We start from the raw sequence: 18,827 nt of genomic DNA, 5'->3' as shown, positions 1-18,827 counted from the left end.
GTAATTTATAATATTTGATTATTCAAAATGTATATATAAAACCTAAAAAAAAAAGTATTTTTTTTACATCCTCCACATGCAAAATTTGACAAGGAGTAGCAAATTATGGCAAGCAGGCAAACGAGTACAAAGTTTGTAAGTAGAAAAAAAATCATTATTTTCTATATTTCTTTATTTACTGTTGTACGTTTTAAGAAAAATAACTGAAACTTAATAACTTATTTGCAAATAGTAATAATATATATATACATATGTAACTTATTATAACCAAAATGTGAGTGTATTTTACAAAATACTGGTTCACTAGATCAAACTGAAGACAGGTCACTTAGTGAAGGCCAGTTCTGATACAGTAACTTACCCCCCTCTCACAGATAAAACTATTCTAGTTCAGGGCTTCCCTCTATATGCAAAAATTTTTACACGTGCCATAAGCCTTGAGTTCCCACGTACCCCACGATTAATGTGGTTCAATTGCATCTCACATGTAAATCATCATATGACAACCCTTCACCAACAGGAGTGCAATACAACCTCCTGACACATGATTCCCTTTATTAGATTCTACCGAACTATCACTTTTCGTTTGGTAGTGCTATCATCATAATGTCTTTTGTTTGTGCTCTTTTCCCCACATTTTTATTTTTTAAAATTTCGTACCAAGTAAAAATATTTTTCTGTGTTTTTTTTTCCTACTTCTCTTTTTAACAGTTGTAAGTGATCATTTACCTTTATTGTTCTTCACATTTTTTTGTTTTTCACCGAAGTTTAAGTTTCCACTTCGAGGGTGATATTTATTTATTTACACCTTCAGGTGGGATACTCTACGGTGGAATTGTCGGCTTTCATACGTCAAGTGATTGATTGTTATATGAGTTTGTTGACCTTCATTGGGCCTCAAGTTTGGGGGCTTATACATTTTGAATGTGGTCTGCTGACTTTGAACAGATAAGCTATTATACTGTTATTGCTTTTTGAATATTTTCTGATATTATTATTATTTGTTGTTATTTAGGTTCAACGGTATAGATTTAGTTAAATTTGTAAATACTTATTGTAAGGTTAGGGTTTTCAATTAGAGCTTAGTGATATCCTTAGTGATTAGGTTTAACAAGTGTCTTTGTTATTTTAGGCTTACTGCTCATTCATTTTACTGGTAATTCGTAAATTAGGTTAAATATATTGTATTCTTCAACAAATACTACCTAATAAATTTTTTATTGTCAATACACACATACTTAATTTTACAATATAAAGACTACTTCATTTTCATAATTATTTATATTTTCTACTTCTTACAATTAATTTGGTTTGTGAAGACCCCTAGAGCCTGGGTCCACCCAACCTTCTCCCAGTATTGCTTGTCTTCCTCCTAAAACTCTAAAACCTGTTTGGGACAATGTAGATCTTGACATTTTTCCTCCACCTGCTTTGCCTAGTTTTCCCAGTCCTATCCTGCAGAGTATGCTAGGCCTACCACACTCCATCTCTAGACATTGTTTGTCTTGCCGGGCACATTTTTCTCTCTTTTGAGAGAGGGTGCTTGCATGCCTTGCTCTCCACATGCTTTGGTTTTGCTTTAGCTTATCATCAAACAGATTGTTTTTTGTTATCTTGATTCTTTGCATTTAGGATCTCTGTTGCCTGTGTGGGGGGTGTATGGACTCTGATAATCATATCCTTTTATCCCATGCCAACTTTCCACGCTTTGTCTTCCTCTATTGACTCTCTTGTAGGAATTGTTTTGCCATACACCTCTTTCTGAGGCATTCCACCTAATTCTTGGTAATTTTCATGGGATAACTTCCCCTTTTTTACATTCACGTTAGGGTGATTGCCATCTTCTGCTCTTTCCCTACACACGTGGCTTTTTTCCTTTTGGGATCTTCTGGGGTGGGAAACTGTCTTGTACCAAGTTCGTTTATCAACCACTTCTACTCGGGACTTATGGCCAGCTATTTTTTTTGGGGGGGGGGGGTAGTACTCCTGTGACTTTAGCATCATGTGGGGTATCTGTGGTGTTCCATTCCCATTCAGTTTTTCTTTTTTGGTTGCTCATTTGTCTCATTCTGAGCCATTGTATTCTTCATTCATTCATGTTCCAGGTCTGGTACCTTCCTGTCATTTACCTGTCCTATCTCTAAGGGTTCCTACATTAGTCTTATATTCTCAATGCTTATTGGAGTTCTGTGATTGATATGTACCACCTCAATCACTTCTTAGTTATTTCCTATATTATTTTGTTTATCACACTCTGGTGTGCCATTTCTCCAGGACTAAGGATGCCCAAGATAGACATTTCGTATTCCTATACCCGTATTCCTATTTTTTATCCCTTGTGCTGCTGTCTTAGGTTTGATCACCACAGGGTTGGGTACCAATTTTGTGCCTTACTCTTCAACTTTGTCTTGGATCCATCAGTCTTTTGTTGGGTAGTCAGAGTTTTACTCGACTTCAGCATGATGGGGGTTATACTTACACCTCAACTTGGTCGTTTGGCTCCTGTTAGCTCATTCTGTACTGGAGTTGTCATAACATACTCATCTGCTTTCTACCAATGTAGCTCGGTCTTTCTGATTGCTCCTTTCTGGGCAGCACAGAGCTGGTTTTCTTGGCTGCTTCAGCTCGATCAGGATAGATTTTTCCTAACCTACACTTTGGCGACTTGTGGCATGTTCTTCCTTTTTGACATTTTTGTTTCCTTTCATCTCCCACCCTTATTCCCGGTCAGACATCTCAATGTATGGTGAGAATGTGATTAGGTAAGTTACCTTTTTGTATATATACCTCTTCTTGCCCCTTTTTTTATTTAAGGATCCTTCTGTGTCCTGTACTTGCTCTTGGTTGTTTAATTGCCTTTAAGGCTTCTTTTTGTTGGCTCCCTTTTTCACAGTTTCATTCCCTGGCACTACTTCTTTGTTTGTGACTTTTTTACTTCCTCCTTTACCAATTGAATTCTGTATTAGATTTGATTGTTATTGTTTTTTCCCTTGTCTCCTTCTTCCCATAATTAATTCCTGATATCTTCACTTTGATCAGGCACCTTACATTTTTCCTACATCTCACCCCCTCGTATGTTGAAGATACTTCTTCGATTGAGCACTGTGACTACATCTCGTATGTTTATCTCTAATTATCTGCCTTAAGTAGCCGTTTCTTCCTCATCTGGTTGCCATCCTTCACTCTACGGTGAGAATGTGACTAGGTAAGTTACCTTTTTGTATATATACCTCTTCTTTTTCAGGGGCATGTTCCTTTTTTATTTAAGGATCTTTCTCTGTGCTGAGTGGCTATCCAGGTATACTTAAACTAGTCAAATATGCACTGTAATGCCATGATGACTTCACAGTTATAACTGCCATGGCCACTAAATGAGATGGGGTGTTCCACAAGATTGTTCATAGGTTTTTCTTTGTGATATATCTGCTTCATTAATAGGACCGTTCTGGACTGTACTAACCCGTGGACTTCATGAGTAAAGCAGGAGGGGATAACTGCCCAACCTGCCATTCCTCAGATTGAATAATTTAGGAGTGGTCTCCTTTTAAGAATAGGGTTTTCATGATCACATGTTGTATTGTATCCAGTGTTGATGTTTCTCATGACTCTCACCACATTTCCTCCCTTCCCTCTTTTCTTCCAGTGGAATATGAGAGTCCTTGCTACTTTCCAGTTCCAAGCTGCTGAGGTGGTAGACCATGGAGGTATCCTCCTGAATGTGATAGTGATATCCAATCCAAAAAATGATGAATCCATTCAGCTTAGAGTAGGGCGGTGGTGTTCTGCTGGTGTAGATGATATGTCCTTTAATCTGACATTCCATCTCTGAATCTGTCTATCTGAGGGGATGTTGTAGTTTTGGAGTGAGCCATCAAAATTTCAGTTCATCTCTTCAATTGGGATCCCTCATCCTACCCCCACATGAATGTCAGTTCCCAATGGCTGGGTTTTGGATTCAGAGCTGGACCAGTCCACATAAGTCCTCGAACATGTATTACTGGAGTGTCTGTTCCCTCACTCAGTTAGCCTCATTGCTAATATGTTGTGGGTCATGATGGATGAACATGTGGATTGCTATGGTTCTTCTTCTTGTACTTCCCTTCAAAGATTTACATATACTGGAGATGATACTGCACTGGGAATGGTTCCTGTATGTATGGTTTTGAGTGGGACTTCATACAATACTGGGACATCTTGATGTTGAGTTCCTGGATTGGTAACTTATTATCAATTTGCTCACATGTGCCCTGTTCACGGATGAGTGGGCATGATATCTCCCTCCGGTCTGCTGAACTTGAGGTGAAAATGGTATGATCCTCTTTTCTACCCCTACCTGATGCCTGGGTTTTGGATTGCAGTTGACTTGCTGCCAGTATGATCTTACCCCCACATGGATGCAGTTGACTTGGCATGTACCGTCTGTTGCACCCTAGCCATTCTACATCCTTTTCCCTCTCACTCACATTACTGTCGTCAAAGAGATTGAGATTCCAATATCAGGTGGTTCAGATCCCTAGCCAACTATTGTTTTTTTCTGCACTAGGCATACAGTATAACTGGTACAGATGTGGTGTGGTTTCCCATGTAGGATTCTCTACTGTGAGATCTCCACTTTTCGGGTGCTCTTCGAATGCTTTTGAAGGGTGCTACTTCCTTTCCCTCACACTGGTCCCTCTGATTATTCAGTGTGGGATTCTAGCTGTATTTGTGAGTGGAGGTAAGTTACCATATCGGAAATTATAATTTTCCTAAGCTGAAAATGTATCTTTGGTAGGTACTTACCTCCCCTCACACTTTCCACCTTTCCCTCCTGCTGAAAACTGATGCTTTCATTTTCTGCCAAAACTTGAAGTGCTAGTTCAGTAGAACCGAATAGAGGGAGTCACATGCGTCAAAAAATATGTCACACTCTTATTTGTGGAGGGTTGTTACATGATGATTTGTATGCGAGACACAGTTGAACCATGTTGATTGTGGGGTACGTGGGAGCTCAAGGCTTGTGGCATGCACAAATATTTTTGCATATAGAGAATGAGAATAGTAGTATCTGAGAGAAGAGGTAAGTACCTATCAGAAATACATTTTCAGTACAGAAAAATTACAACATACTAATGGTTATGATGATATGAGTGCACATATGCCTCTTCATTGCAACTTCTGTGATGTTAGTTAGACATGGCTGAAAGATCAATGAAATAAAAATAATAAGTATATATATAGATGTATAATGTTATAAGATTTAAGATATTTAGACTAAACATTTGTGGTTTCTTGTTATATTTTGTAATCATTCTAGAATGGAAAGAGCATAATTTATATCTGTTTTGTAGTTTTTCATGCTGGTTATGAGGTCGGTCAAATCGACCAAACCCACAAAAAAAGATACAATAGTGAAAATAACAAGTAGAATATAAAGTTTTTCTAAAAAAAATGTTTGATAATTATCTGGTGGTTATAAACATTTTGTATGTGAAATTTGACAATTTTCTGATGCATAAAGTATTTTTAATTTAAAAATCAAAATTACTTTGCATATTGGATAGGCAATATTTGAAAAGAAAAAAATTAACAAACAAATCATTACTTAGAACAATCTTAAAACTTAATAAAAGAAAAGTGATATTTTGTGTACTTTACACTAAAGATTATAGGCATGTCATAAAAACTATATATATAGTTCTATTCTAGTTGTCAAAAATCCACTTAAGCATATTCAGTTGCTTTAGAATTTCAGTTCACAAGCAGAACTACCTTCCTCTATTTGTATCTCACAAGTATTCTATGTATAGTTCACTTACTCTGCCTCATTGAAAAACTGCTGTTGTATCCTGAACTTCCAATACTCGTCTGCTTTTTTGTATTTAGGCCTACTTCCAATAATCATCTGCTTTTTATCAAAGTCCACACAGGCAGGTTCAATTGCTTTAGAACACCCTTTGACAAGACAAATTATTTTCCTAAAGTGTAAGAAAACTGTTAATCTCACTTTAACATATCAACCATTAGGCTATCCACTCCTACGATGGTTAACTTTCATTTTCTAACTTTTTCTTTGGCCACACTTCTACTTCCCACTCTCTGGTCTCTCATTTGCTCTGTCTGTCTACTGTTTTCCCTCATCTCACACTATTTATATGTTTATCATTTAATCATCTGCCTACCTTCTAGAAATCTTTATATTCTCGATGTCACAGTATTGCATGCGACATTCAATGGCCTCAACACCAATGAATTATAAACATAACTTCCAACAATCATCTGCTTTTAACTCTCTTATTATAAAAAAGCACATTAAACAGTCATAAAACATTAACTCATAAAATAAATAAATTAATACTACCTACACTAAACAGTCTTTTATATCATGACAAAAGCAGTTTGGACAACCATACTCTGAAGTATTTTCCTCAACTGAAAAATCGTCTTGATGATCTGAAAATTCATAAGGAACCAGAAATACAGAATTTGGAAGTTTTCTCAGAGATTATGACCACTTTTTCATTAAGATTTTCGGATTTTTGGCAACTCGAAGATAAGGTAAAATTTCTGAAATATCCTGATACGGTACTGCCAGAGAACTTGAAGCTTGAGAAGAACATTGGAGAAATGGAACATCAACATTTGGCTGTGTCTATGTCAAATGCAAAAGTTGAGGATGAGGTTACTAATCTTGGAATAGTTTGCCAGTAACTTTTTCTGCTTTGAAAAAAGTTGCTGTGGCAGATTTAATAATTTTTTCATCTACCCACACCTGTGAAAGTTTGTTTTTGACTATAAACTGTGTGAAGTTTGATTTAAGGAATAGACTTATAGATGATAGCAGTACTGTTTACAATACTTTGAAGACCTAATATTAAAAAATTATCCTCAAAGATTCAACAGCAAATTTCACACTAACTTAGAAAGCAGTTGACCAATACGCTATTGTACTAGTAACTAATAATGTAAATTGTAATAGTTAAAATACAATAAAAGATTCTGGCATGCTGGATGTTTTCTGATTTGTTTTAATGCATTTTGGCACTTGGCCCTGAAAAGGTTTGCCATCCCTGGTATACATAATGCAATTAAAAAAAGTACTTAATATGTTTATGAAATTTGGCAAGCTTTTACTAAACTTTACCCGTTTTTTGGACACAAAAAATCAGATTTTTTCACTGTTTCTACCAAATATTTGTCCATGAATGTATATGAAGTTAGAGTGTTGACTGCACTGAGTGTAATTTAGTTTTATTCATCTGAAAATTTTCAAATTTTATATGTATAACCTCTGAAACCTTCTAAATAAATATGACTATTCAGTAAAACTTTATATTTGGTCTCTTACTTTCACTATCATAACTCTATACTGACTCGGCTGATTTGACTGACTTTGTAACCACTATAAAAAAAATACAAAGTAAATCTAAATTACTTTTTTCTTCTTTCTCAAATGACTGCGATTGTAGCAGAAAACTACAATTGTTTATCCTAAATAGCTTAAAGCTAGTGACAGTACTTGTACATCATTTTATACTAAATTTTATTGATTTATTTCCTTTTGAATTGTGTCTAATTAATGATTCTGCCATACAAGTTGCAAATCACTTGGTGAATGCGTAGCTAATATTACCATATTGAATGACATAATGTAACATGAGCTCCTTGTGAGCATATCTCATGCAGATGTTTTATTATTATTATTATCATTTTTTATTATCTTACTTAATCTAGCCTTACCTAACAAATCTCTAATTTTTACATTTTAGTTACTTTTATAACAGTAAATAAAAAATATACGTGAAAACAAAAATATAGTACTTAGTTTGACCTCATTTTTTTGTTTTGGTTGCAGATGGAACTTAATTCTACTTTTTAATAATGATGGTATTAGTATATTAATAATTTTTATATACTTATATAATGCATCTGAGAGCACAGAATGATAACATGCACAAAACCAACAATGTCCTATAACTATAATAATTTAACTGTCTTTCTAAGTAAGACAAGGGGGGCTTAAAATTATTCCCTTACCTGCTCGACTTGCAAACTGTGAGATAAACTATCAACCTGATGATGAAATTGATGTCCCGGCATAGCCAGATGGTTAGGGCACTTGACTCACAATTTGAGGGTTGCAGGCTTGAATCCCCCACCAAACGTGCTTGCCCTTTCAGCCATGGAGTGTTATAATGTGATGGTCAATTCCACTATTTGTTGGTAAAAGAGTAGCCCAAGAGTTGTTGGTGGGTGGTGATGACTAGCTGCCTTCCCTCTAGTCTTGCACTGCTAAATTAGGAACGGCTAGCACAGATAACCATTGTATCACTTTGCATGAAATTCAAAACAAACAAAATTGACAATACTCTGTAGCAAAGACAACATTGCATTAAATTTCATTCAATAGAATAAAACTTTGCCCTTCTGTTTATTTTAAATGATATAAAATGTCAAAGAGAATTATTGACAAATTGTGAAACAGAGTAGGTGACTAGAGGTTGTGGCAAGTGGGTTTGATTTTCTAGTTTATGACTGTAAAAATAAAATTGAGGACTATAAAAATTAGATTTTGCCTAAGTAATATTAATATTGATAATGAATAATTTGTGTTAAATTTTGTACTTCAGAGAAGGGTGCTAAATAAATAAATAAATAAGGGGAGAGACACAGAGAACAAATGTCATGATTCTTATACCTGTGGAGATTGAGAATTTATTTAAATATTTCCTTATAAAATTAAGAATTTAAAACTTGTATTAAAACCCTTGGTTTATAAAGTACATTTTGATGTCAAGTTTATTTGTATACTTTGATAAACTAATTTAATTGAATTTTAAATGTAACTCTCTAAAAGGCTGTGACATGCACACTTTGACCCACTAATAGTGAGAGGGTTAAGGTAAGCCTTGATAAATATTTAAATGATAAGGGCTAGCTTTGAGTTCGTTTTTTTAAATAGCTCAATGGATAAAACAGCATTGATAGACTCCAATTTCTTCTTGTCTATTATCAGTTGGATTGTACTTTCCATGTTGAAAGCTGCTACTTCTATGACTTTAAAATACTTAAGAGTTGCTGATCAAATTTGGTCCATTATATATATATTCTGACATTACCTTTGGCTTTCCAGTTTCAAATTCATTTGAGAAATTCTGAACATTTCTGTTGATCATGTGCTTTTCAAAAAACATTGCCAAACTATCTTGTTTTATTAGTGCATTATGGTCTTCTACTTCTCTTTTCAGGATTTTTATGGTTGTTTAGAAGTCATTATTTCCTTCAGTTTTCAATGAAAGACTTTGTTATTTATGACATTGTTTGTAGCACTGTATTTGAATCTGGTTTGAAATATATGTCAAACTAATATAAATTATTATGTAGACATTTTACACCTTAATTCTTGAACCACATTGATTTGTCTTCTGTTTTTAGGTCACAACTATGAGTTGCCTCACAGAAAGTTGTTGGCCTTTAACATATATGACCCTAATATAAATATGTTTCCTCTTAACTACCATTTGAAACCATTGCATTATTTGTTTAGTTGTTGGGAGTTTCCTGGACTTTTTGTTTTCATTTTGATTACTATTTCTTTCATCATCTTGTGATATCTGTTAATGTTTTGACAAGCTAATGTTTCCAAGATACCTAACTGGTTTGTGATATAGCCATCTTTATCTCCAACTAGATTATTAGGGACTTAATGCATCCAAAATAACATTCTTTGAACCTTAATGCAGTTAAATAATCAAAGCATGACTTGTGTGTTCTGTAAACCATACTTCATTTGTTTAATTCTGATCCCTTCTACCTAACTGAAATTAGAACCCCTTTCCAGTATCATGACTTAGGCCTAACCAAAGTCCACGTTATGCTGTTTCTTTCTTTCTTTATTGCTCAGATTGAGTTGTGACTTATTCTATTCCAGACAGGCCATTGCTCTTTTCCAGTGTGGGTTTTCTATATATATATATATATATATATATGTGCGTTTCTCCAGAGGTATAGTATTGTAAGTAAAGCCAAAAATATTGTGGTCAGCAAGAGTTCCCAAATGATGAATCAGTGCATTCTAATCATTATAAATTTATGTTTTATGACTTTGCATATACCCAGTTACAATGGTGCATTAAATTAGCTATATAAATTACTGGGTAATTTTTTTACTTTTGATATCTCTAGGTAGTTTGCTTTAACCAGAAGTTAATGGATTTGAAATGTGAATATGGTTCTTCTCTCTCTCTCTCTCATTTTTTTTCAACTGCCTGGTTTCAGTAAGAATAAATTAGATGAAACTTTGTAAAATGGATTGCAACTGCCTGTTGTAGAAACACAAGTGTAGAGGATGACGTTTCAAAAGTCTTTCATCTTCAGGTCAATGTGTATAAGGTGTTTTCGATCTTTACAGTATTCTGGTGGATTGTGGAGAATGTGTTATGATTGATTGGTTTATCCCCGTTTCTGATTGGAGGAGAGATTTCATGTAGATTCAACCAATGATAACCAAAGGCTACTCACCTCTAATCTGGAATCTATGTTTAATGAAGGTTTAATTGTGTTAATATAAAATGATTCTTTAATTTTTCTTGTCTTCCAAAATTTGTCTGTGTAGATGATTATAGTTTTTTCCCAGTTTATTGTGTGTCCAGTTGACATGGCATGTTCTGCAATGGCTGAATTTTGTGTTTTCACGAGTCTTGTACTGTCTTTACGTTTTTTTATTCTTGTTGTGATTCTTCTCCCATTTCTCCAATGTATGTTACGTTGCAGGAACATGGAATTTCATAAATGACATTTTTGTATTTCTCATTATTAGCCTGCTGTTTGTTTTTTACCAGAATGGAACTTAATGTCTTGTAGGATTTCCACCAGACTTCTGTGCTGAATTTCTTGGCTATGTGTTTGAGTTTTTCACTGAATTTTTGCAGATAGGGGAGGTAAATGATAGTAGTGGTAGTGTTCTTCTGATCTTTTCTTTCTGATGTGGTCTTCTTCAGGGAGTTCTTGATGAAGGAAGAGGTGTAACCATTCTGTTTAAAATCTTCTACAATCTTATATCTTCATAAAGCAAAAAGCGTTCTCAGTACAAGCTGACAGTTTAGTTCAAGAATATGTACAGTATCGGTGAGAAATTCCATGGAAAGTTGCAATGCCTTATAGGGACAGCAGAAAATATAGGAAGTTTGGAATGAAGAAGTGTGATGCAATACAGAAAGTGAAGTTTAACATATAATTATATGTGTATTTTTAAAATTAAAAAGTTAAACCTTGTGTAATGTTTAAAATGTGACCTATAAATTATGTTTTAATGTCATATCTTTTATATACATTGGTAATAAAGTAGTTTGATTAAACTTTGAATGTAATTGTAAAAGGTCATGACATGTGGACTTTGACTTACCCCTTGCAAGAGAGATAATTTTTATACTATAGTATTATTTTCTATACATGATTATTTGATTTCCTGTGCTGTAATGTTTTTTTCTGATTATTTTATTCCCCTTGCTACAGTAATCTTTATCTGATTATGTAATTTTCCTTACTACAGTATTCATTTTTGTACATGGTTATTTTTCTGTGCTGCAGTACTCTTTTCTTTATATGTTTATTTAATTTCCTTTGCTACAGTATTCTGTCTTCGTTTCCAGTAAATAGCTTATGAACACATGTAGTGGTATGAGATTAAAGGAAAATACCAAGGAACTTTGAAATTTTAAGAAGTTAAAATTTTAATATATATATATATATATTGATAATTTAAATAAATACTGAGAAATGTAGTATATATGTCTTGTTCTGTTCCAAATTTTCAGCAGGAGATCATTGAATTAAAAAATTCAAATCAATATAAAACATTTTGAAAACTCATTATGCATAAAATGATTGAAAACTAGCTTATTCTTACTGTGTGAATTTTCTTTTCACTTTCAGATTCATCATAGATATGAGGTGTCTTTTGTGTTCCATAGCTGGGAGACAGCCGGATTACTGGCTGTAAGGAATCAGAATCCTCCGAACTTAAACTTAAGGGTCACTGACCTCTGTCCTGTAGAAGGAGAACATGAAGGACCAGGTTAGTTGAATAAAAAAAAACTTTTTTTCCTGGGGTAAAGTTCGGTTATATCTACACATTTGTATCATTTAAGTCAGTGGTTCTTAACCTTTTTTGCTCCATGCCCCACCTTAACACCTCAAAAAATTTAATGCCCCCTTAATCTAAAAACAGATTTGGTGTTGAAAAGGTATAATAATGTAAAATTTTTCTTATTGTAGCATTTTCAAAGTTCTCCCAATATATTCGAATTGCCCCCATGTGGGGCATGCAACCCACGTTCAGAATCACTGATTTAAGTGTTCTAAGGCCAGCTAGTTTTCATGCAATTTCCAAAACTTAATGTTTTTTTTTTCTTCTTCTTGTAGAAATTATAATATGAAACATAATTGTTTAGATCACAAAACAGATCTATCTTAACCAGGTTAGAACTGTAATTTCTAGCTGTGGCAACTGTCATTAGCACAGCTAGGTTAATGATAGAGAATTGTAGCATGGTGTTGATGATTCCTGGCCCATTGCTTTAGACTTTACTGTTTTCACAGGCTGTTGAGTAGTTCTGGACTGTGGTCTTGAACAAAATGTTTTCACCAAGTGTGTTTTTTAGAACTTAGAGCTTTTTGTGGCTCTAATTGGAAACACTACGCTTGTACTTCTCAGTTGGGTGGTAAGTCTCTTTTATGTAAAGGGTTTGTTTGATTTTTGGAAATGAGTTAAAAAAAAATCTACGTCGAAACCAATCAGCAGCTGCGGCTTGTTATCTCCTGGTGGAGATTCTACATAATGGCATGTGTACAACACAGAACAATTTCACATGTTGACTACCTTTGTGATGGCTTTGCAATATTTATGATATTTTTCTATAGGTATGTCTTAATTTTAATACTAGAAATAAATAACTTTATAACACCAAATTTGTTATTTATCTTTGATTGGACACTCAATGTTTTGCATTACAGCTTTTTCAGAAGTGTTCACTAAAACACAAACTGTAACTGACAATACAAAGCTTCAAATGGTTTAAATAATAAATTCTAATCGAATCTACAGTGTGCATTTTGACATATTAAGTAGTAGAGCTTACAGAATGATGCCTATAATTTTCATAATTTAATTTTTTCATCTTTTGTTATTTCAACCTGTAACTTTTGTGGACAGTGGGTGGTGTTTACTAGCTGCATTTCTTCTAGCCTTTCACTTCAACATTAGGGATGACTAGTGGGCAGTGGGTGATGTTTACTAGCTGCATTTCCTCTAGCCTTTCACTTCAACATTATGGATGACTAGTGCTGATAGTTCTTTAGTAGCTTTGCACAAAGTTCAACAAGCAAATAAGAAAAGAATTGAAAACACTGTCAAAAAGTTTCCATTTTAAACTCAAAGAAATGATGTGATTAAAATTTAGCATTCATATACTGAAGTAGCAAGTATCATATTTTATATAAATGATATAGACAATAACTAAAATTGATTGAAAAGTGTATTTTTAAAACTATAAGAGGAAAGAAACTTTAGGTGTCCAAAAACTAACCACAGAAACCTACAATTCATAAACTCCAATGCACTTATAAATAAAACCTAAAAACTCAAGAATGCAACATCTATAGTACTATGGGACAGTAGTTTTTAAGTTTAGCCCCCACTACAGGTAGGTCAAAGTGGGCATGTCACAACCTTATAGAGAGTTACATTCTAAAGTTAATTAAATTACTTTATTATCATTGTATATGAATAAACTTTGCATCAAAACTTAGTTAATAACCTGATTTTAATATAAGTTTTAAGTTCTTAATATTTTATAAGGAAATATTTTATAAAATCCTCAATCTCTCCTAGTATGACATATGTTCTTTAGGTCTTCCCTCTTTTCTAATTTAATTACCACCCTTCTGAGAAATATGGGTTTTAATGCAAGTTACTCATTATAATATAGATATTACTAAGGGAAAGCATAATTTTATAGCTTTCAATCATATTTGTCTACAGAGTCATAAACTAGAAAATCAGACCCGCTTACCACGCCCACCTGTCACATCTTCTCTTTCACAAATTGACAGTAGTACTTATGAACGTTTTACACTGTATTATTTATAAATAATAGAAAGCCAATGTTTTAATCTATTAAATTGGATATCACATTCTTTTCAGTACAGAGTATTGTTTATTTCATCTTCTTTTTGAAATTTTCCCTTGCAGTCTCAAGATGGATAAGAAGCTAAGATTTAAAAGATATAAGTTAGAAAGCCAAAAAAAATTATGATAGTTATATGACAGTGTTTGCTTTGTGCATGTTATTATTCTGTGTTATTAGGTACATTATTTAAATAAATAATAATTTAGTAGACTAGTACCATCAGTATAAATAAAAAATAGGCTTAAGTTTCATTGGAAACAAACAGCATAAAAAGAGATCACAGGTAATATGTAACATATTTCTTGTTTTTCATGTATATTCTTTATTTATTATTATAAAAGTAACTAATATGTAAAAATTAGAAACTTGTTAGGTTAGGTAAGATAAAAAACTCTTCATAGGATATGCTAGCAAGCAGCTCCTGCCTTATCTAATTTGATATGGTAATGTGAGTTACACGTTCACTTAGTAATTTACAACTTGTGTGGTGGGATTATTAGTTAGACATGGGTCAAAGGGCAAAAGAACAGTAAATTAAGTATAAACAGATATATATTGTTACAAGAGCTTTAAGCTATCTAGGATAAACAATTGTAGTATCTGGTTAAAATTTGTAATCATTCTAGAAAGAAAAAGTGTAATTTAGATTTATTTCGTACTTTTTATGGTGGTTACAAAGTCAGTCAAATCAACCAAGTGCATAGAGAGTTAGTATAGAGAAAATAACAAATGAAATATAAAGTTTTACTGAAAAAAAAATTTGATATTTATTTAGGAGGTCTTACAGATTACACAAATTCAACTTGACAATTTTTAGATGAAGAAAAGTATCTTTCACCTTACATGAAAATCATTTTGCACCTGGAGCAGTCAATACTCTGACTCCACATATTCACAGACACATGTTTAGTAAAAATACTCAATCTGATTTTGTGTATACAAAAGACTTGTTACGTTTACTGGAAACTTACCAGATTTTGTGAAGATATACAGAACATATTGAATGTTATAGTATGAAAAATTCTGATGACTACTTTTGGGTTATGAACTTGTTCACATTGACTGAACCCATAGTGAGAGGGTTAATGCTAGCATAAGGTCATTCTTGACATCCTTGTTTCAAACTTTCTTACACTTGTTTATTATATTTTCATAATCCACAAACACAAAAGATATTTGATTCTGTTATCCCAATGGCAATTTTTTATTTTTCAATTATGAATTTTTAGGAGGACTTGTCTGCATAAAATTAAGCAACCATTTATTTATTACAGCACTGTTTAATGATATTTATAATGCTTTATTTCATTTTATTAGATACTTCCAATAAGGTAACTTACTTCTTCTCACATTCATAGCTATTTTCATTCAATCTGCCCTCTGTTTGCAAAAATTTTTTGCATGCCACAAGCCTTTTGCTCTCACACTCCTCAATTCACATGCAAATTATTGTGCGAAAAACCTCCACCGATAGTAGTGCCACACACCCACGTGACACATGAATCCCTCTGTGCTATTCTACCTAACTACCACTTCTCGTTTGGCAGTGCTCGTGTTTCAGTGTTTAGTTTGTGTTCTCTTCAAGTGGGTTTTTTTTTCAATATCTTTGTATTAATTTCTCTCAAAAAATTTATTATTTATTATACAATAATAATACTTGTAACTTATTCCAAGGGGGAGTTATTTTATATTTCTACCCAGTTATGGAAATTAATACTTCTTTACGAATGTTTTTTCTACTTTTTTATTTCTACTTTTTATTTCTTTCTGACAACATGGTTGTGTTTGGTTATTCATTTTGTGTTATGAATTCAAAATTCTAAGTTACAATTTTGGGGTTATATCTTCTGTCAGCACATTTCCATGGGTTTCAGGGTGTGGTCCTCGTCTTGGGAATTATCGGCTTTACTTTGTCGGGAGATTGATTGTCCAATGAGCTGACCTTTGTCGGGCTTGGACTCGAGGTCGGGGGCCCACACATTTTGATATATGGTCCACCAGCTTGGAAAAGATAAGTCGTTATACTGTTATGGTTTTTGAATATTTTTATTGCCAATATTATTACTTGTAGTTATTTGGGTTCAGTCACATAAGTTTAGTTAGATTGGTCATACTCATATTCAAGTTCAGGTTTGAAATTAGAGCTTAGTTGTATCCTTTGTCCCATAATATTACATTAAATTTAACATGGGTCTTTGTTATTTGAGGATTACATGTAATTCACCTTACTGATATATTGTAACTTTATTGTTTATTCTTCAAAACATCACATCTCATACATAAGTTATTGTCAATACACACTTACTTAATTTTACAATATAACATCCATTTCATTTTTGTTATTATTTGTCTGTTATACTTCTTCATATTAACTTTGTTTGTGTGGACCCCCTGGAGCTAGGGTACACACAGACTTCTCCCGATACTCTATGTATTATTGTGAGGTTAGGGATTTTAACTTTGAGCTTAGTGAAATACATTTTCCTGCACAATGTGATTAGGCTTAACAATTGTCTGTTATTTTCAATTTACCTCTAGTTCATCTTAGGGGTAAATTGATAATTAGGTTAAAAATCTTGTTTGCTTCTACACATAACATCTTATATATATGATTATTTCACTACTCGCATACTTAAATTTACATTATATTGACTATTTCATTTTCGTAATTCTTTACAATTTATACCTCTTACAATCAATTTAGTTTGTGAGGACCCCTGGATGTCAGGGTCCACCCTACCTTCTGGTGTTGCTATTCTTCCTCCTGCAGCTGCTGAACCTGTTTAGGATGACCTAGAACTTGTCAGTTTTCCTCCACCTGTGGCTATTTAATGTGAAGAACTGAATAGTGGCCAATGACACTTTTTCTTCACTTCACCTATCTAGTGTATAGGTTTTTCTCATAGTGACTACAAAGCACTTTCACACCAACAGTATGTTTGATAGGTAATGACGGTTTAACTAAAGTGCACCGCTTGATTTTAAACAAGTTGGTCAAAGTTTGTTTAAATAAATTACATGGACATTCACTATGTTAAATTTTGATTTTTATTGCAATATTTGATCCTTTTATCAGAGCTGTGGTTGGAAACTAAACATGGACATTCACTGTTAATTTGTATTTTTATTGCACAGTTTCAACCTTTACTGGATCCTTTTTCATTTCACTTGCATGATGAAGACTGATAAAATGGCTGCAACTAACAGTAAAATCAAATACATAACACTAAAAATATCAATGCATGTAATTTATTCAAATATAAGTACCCATATGTCATGAGTCTTAAACAACAAGTTCAAATTTGACAGTTTTTAGTGATCTAAGATTTAATTACTATCAAAAATAAGTATCTCTTGTTTTTATCTTCTCAACATTTCTTTAGTGACAGATGATGTATTAAATTATATCCAATCCAGGATATTTAATTTAATATCAGAGGCTTGATCTTTGGAACTTTTTCAAACAATAATTCTTGATGTATTCTAAATAATAGTCATATTACTCTACTAGAATAGCTTCAATAATAATCACTCAACAGAAGGGGTATAATTGGTGAGTGGTGGCAATTGTCACATGAATCTAAAGAAAGGTACTTCTAACAACTGTGTCCACATCCTTTGATAACTTGAAAATTGGTGGGAGAAAACATCCAAATATCAATGTATTCTTGGCTTGCCTGTAAATGGTCATATGGGCAACCCATATTTTCTGTTGTGCATCCAATAGGGCATTGTTTTTCTTAGTAATGTATGTAGATTTTATTTCTTTTCTGTACTTATTGTGACATTCTGTACTCTTGAACAGTTTGATTACTTTACAAGTTACTTAGGTCTGATCTGTATAGTTAGTGTGATTAATTGATAAGTTACTTAGGTCTGATCTATATAGTTAGTTTGATTACTTTATAAATTACTTAGGTCTGATCTATATAGTTAGTGTGATGACTTTATAAGTTACTTAGGTGTGATCTATATAGTTAGTTTGATTCATTGATAAGTTACTTAGGTCTGATCTATATAGTTAGTTTGATTAATTTATAAATTACTTAGGTCTGATCTATATAGTTAGTTTGATTAATTGATAAGTTACTTAGGTCTGATCTATATAGTTAGTTTGATTAATTTATAAATTACTCAGGTCTGATCCATATTATTAGTTTGATTCATTGATAAGTTACTTAGGTCTGATCTATATAGTTAGTTTGATTCATTTATAAGGTACTTAGGTCTGATCTATATACTTAGTTTGATTCATTTATAAGGTACTTAGGTCTGTATTAGGTTGTCAAGAAAGTAATGTTGCATCTCCCAAAAAATGTACATCATGTATAATAGTTAAACGAACCACCTAAATGTCACGTTAGTGTAGCCTATATAATATGTAAAGTTTAGTATACTCTAATCCCATATAGTGATGTCTCACGACAAGACACACAATTGACATGTAATGCTGTTTGAATACAAGAAGGGAAACAATGCCTCTGTAGCCACAAATAATATGAAAGAAGTTTATGGAAATGTTTTGAACGTTCGTAAGTGTCAACGATGGTTCAGCAAATTTCATTAGGCTACTTTAGCCTTAAAAACTTTGATGGTAGGGGCCAACATGTTGGAATTGATATTGATGCTTTGAAGATGCTAACCGAAGGCAACACTCGT

At 33.1% G+C, this 18,827-nt stretch overlaps 1 protein-coding gene across 1 annotated transcript in view; it reads left to right on the top strand.

Annotated features, from left to right (window-relative positions):
- Positions 1 to 6,486: 6,486 nt before the first annotated feature.
- The window catches only part of LOC106469343 (UPF0687 protein C20orf27 homolog), a 19,446-nt gene continuing 7,105 nt past the window's right edge, over positions 6,487 to 18,827 (top strand). The window contains exons 1-3 of the mRNA XM_022397841.1: positions 6,487 to 6,686; positions 9,228 to 9,237; positions 11,914 to 12,055. Of these exons, the coding sequence (XP_022253549.1) occupies positions 6,487 to 6,686; positions 9,228 to 9,237; positions 11,914 to 12,055 (352 nt within the window). The remainder of the gene's footprint in view (positions 6,687 to 9,227; positions 9,238 to 11,913; positions 12,056 to 18,827) is intronic.

Source organism: Limulus polyphemus, unplaced genomic scaffold (assembly GCF_000517525.1).
Source record: "Limulus polyphemus unplaced genomic scaffold, Limulus_polyphemus-2.1.2 Scaffold3434, whole genome shotgun sequence".
Lineage (NCBI taxonomy): Eukaryota > Metazoa > Arthropoda > Merostomata > Xiphosura > Limulidae > Limulus > Limulus polyphemus.
Note: the sequence above shows the minus strand (reverse complement) of the source record. Positions and strands in the feature narration are given on the sequence as shown.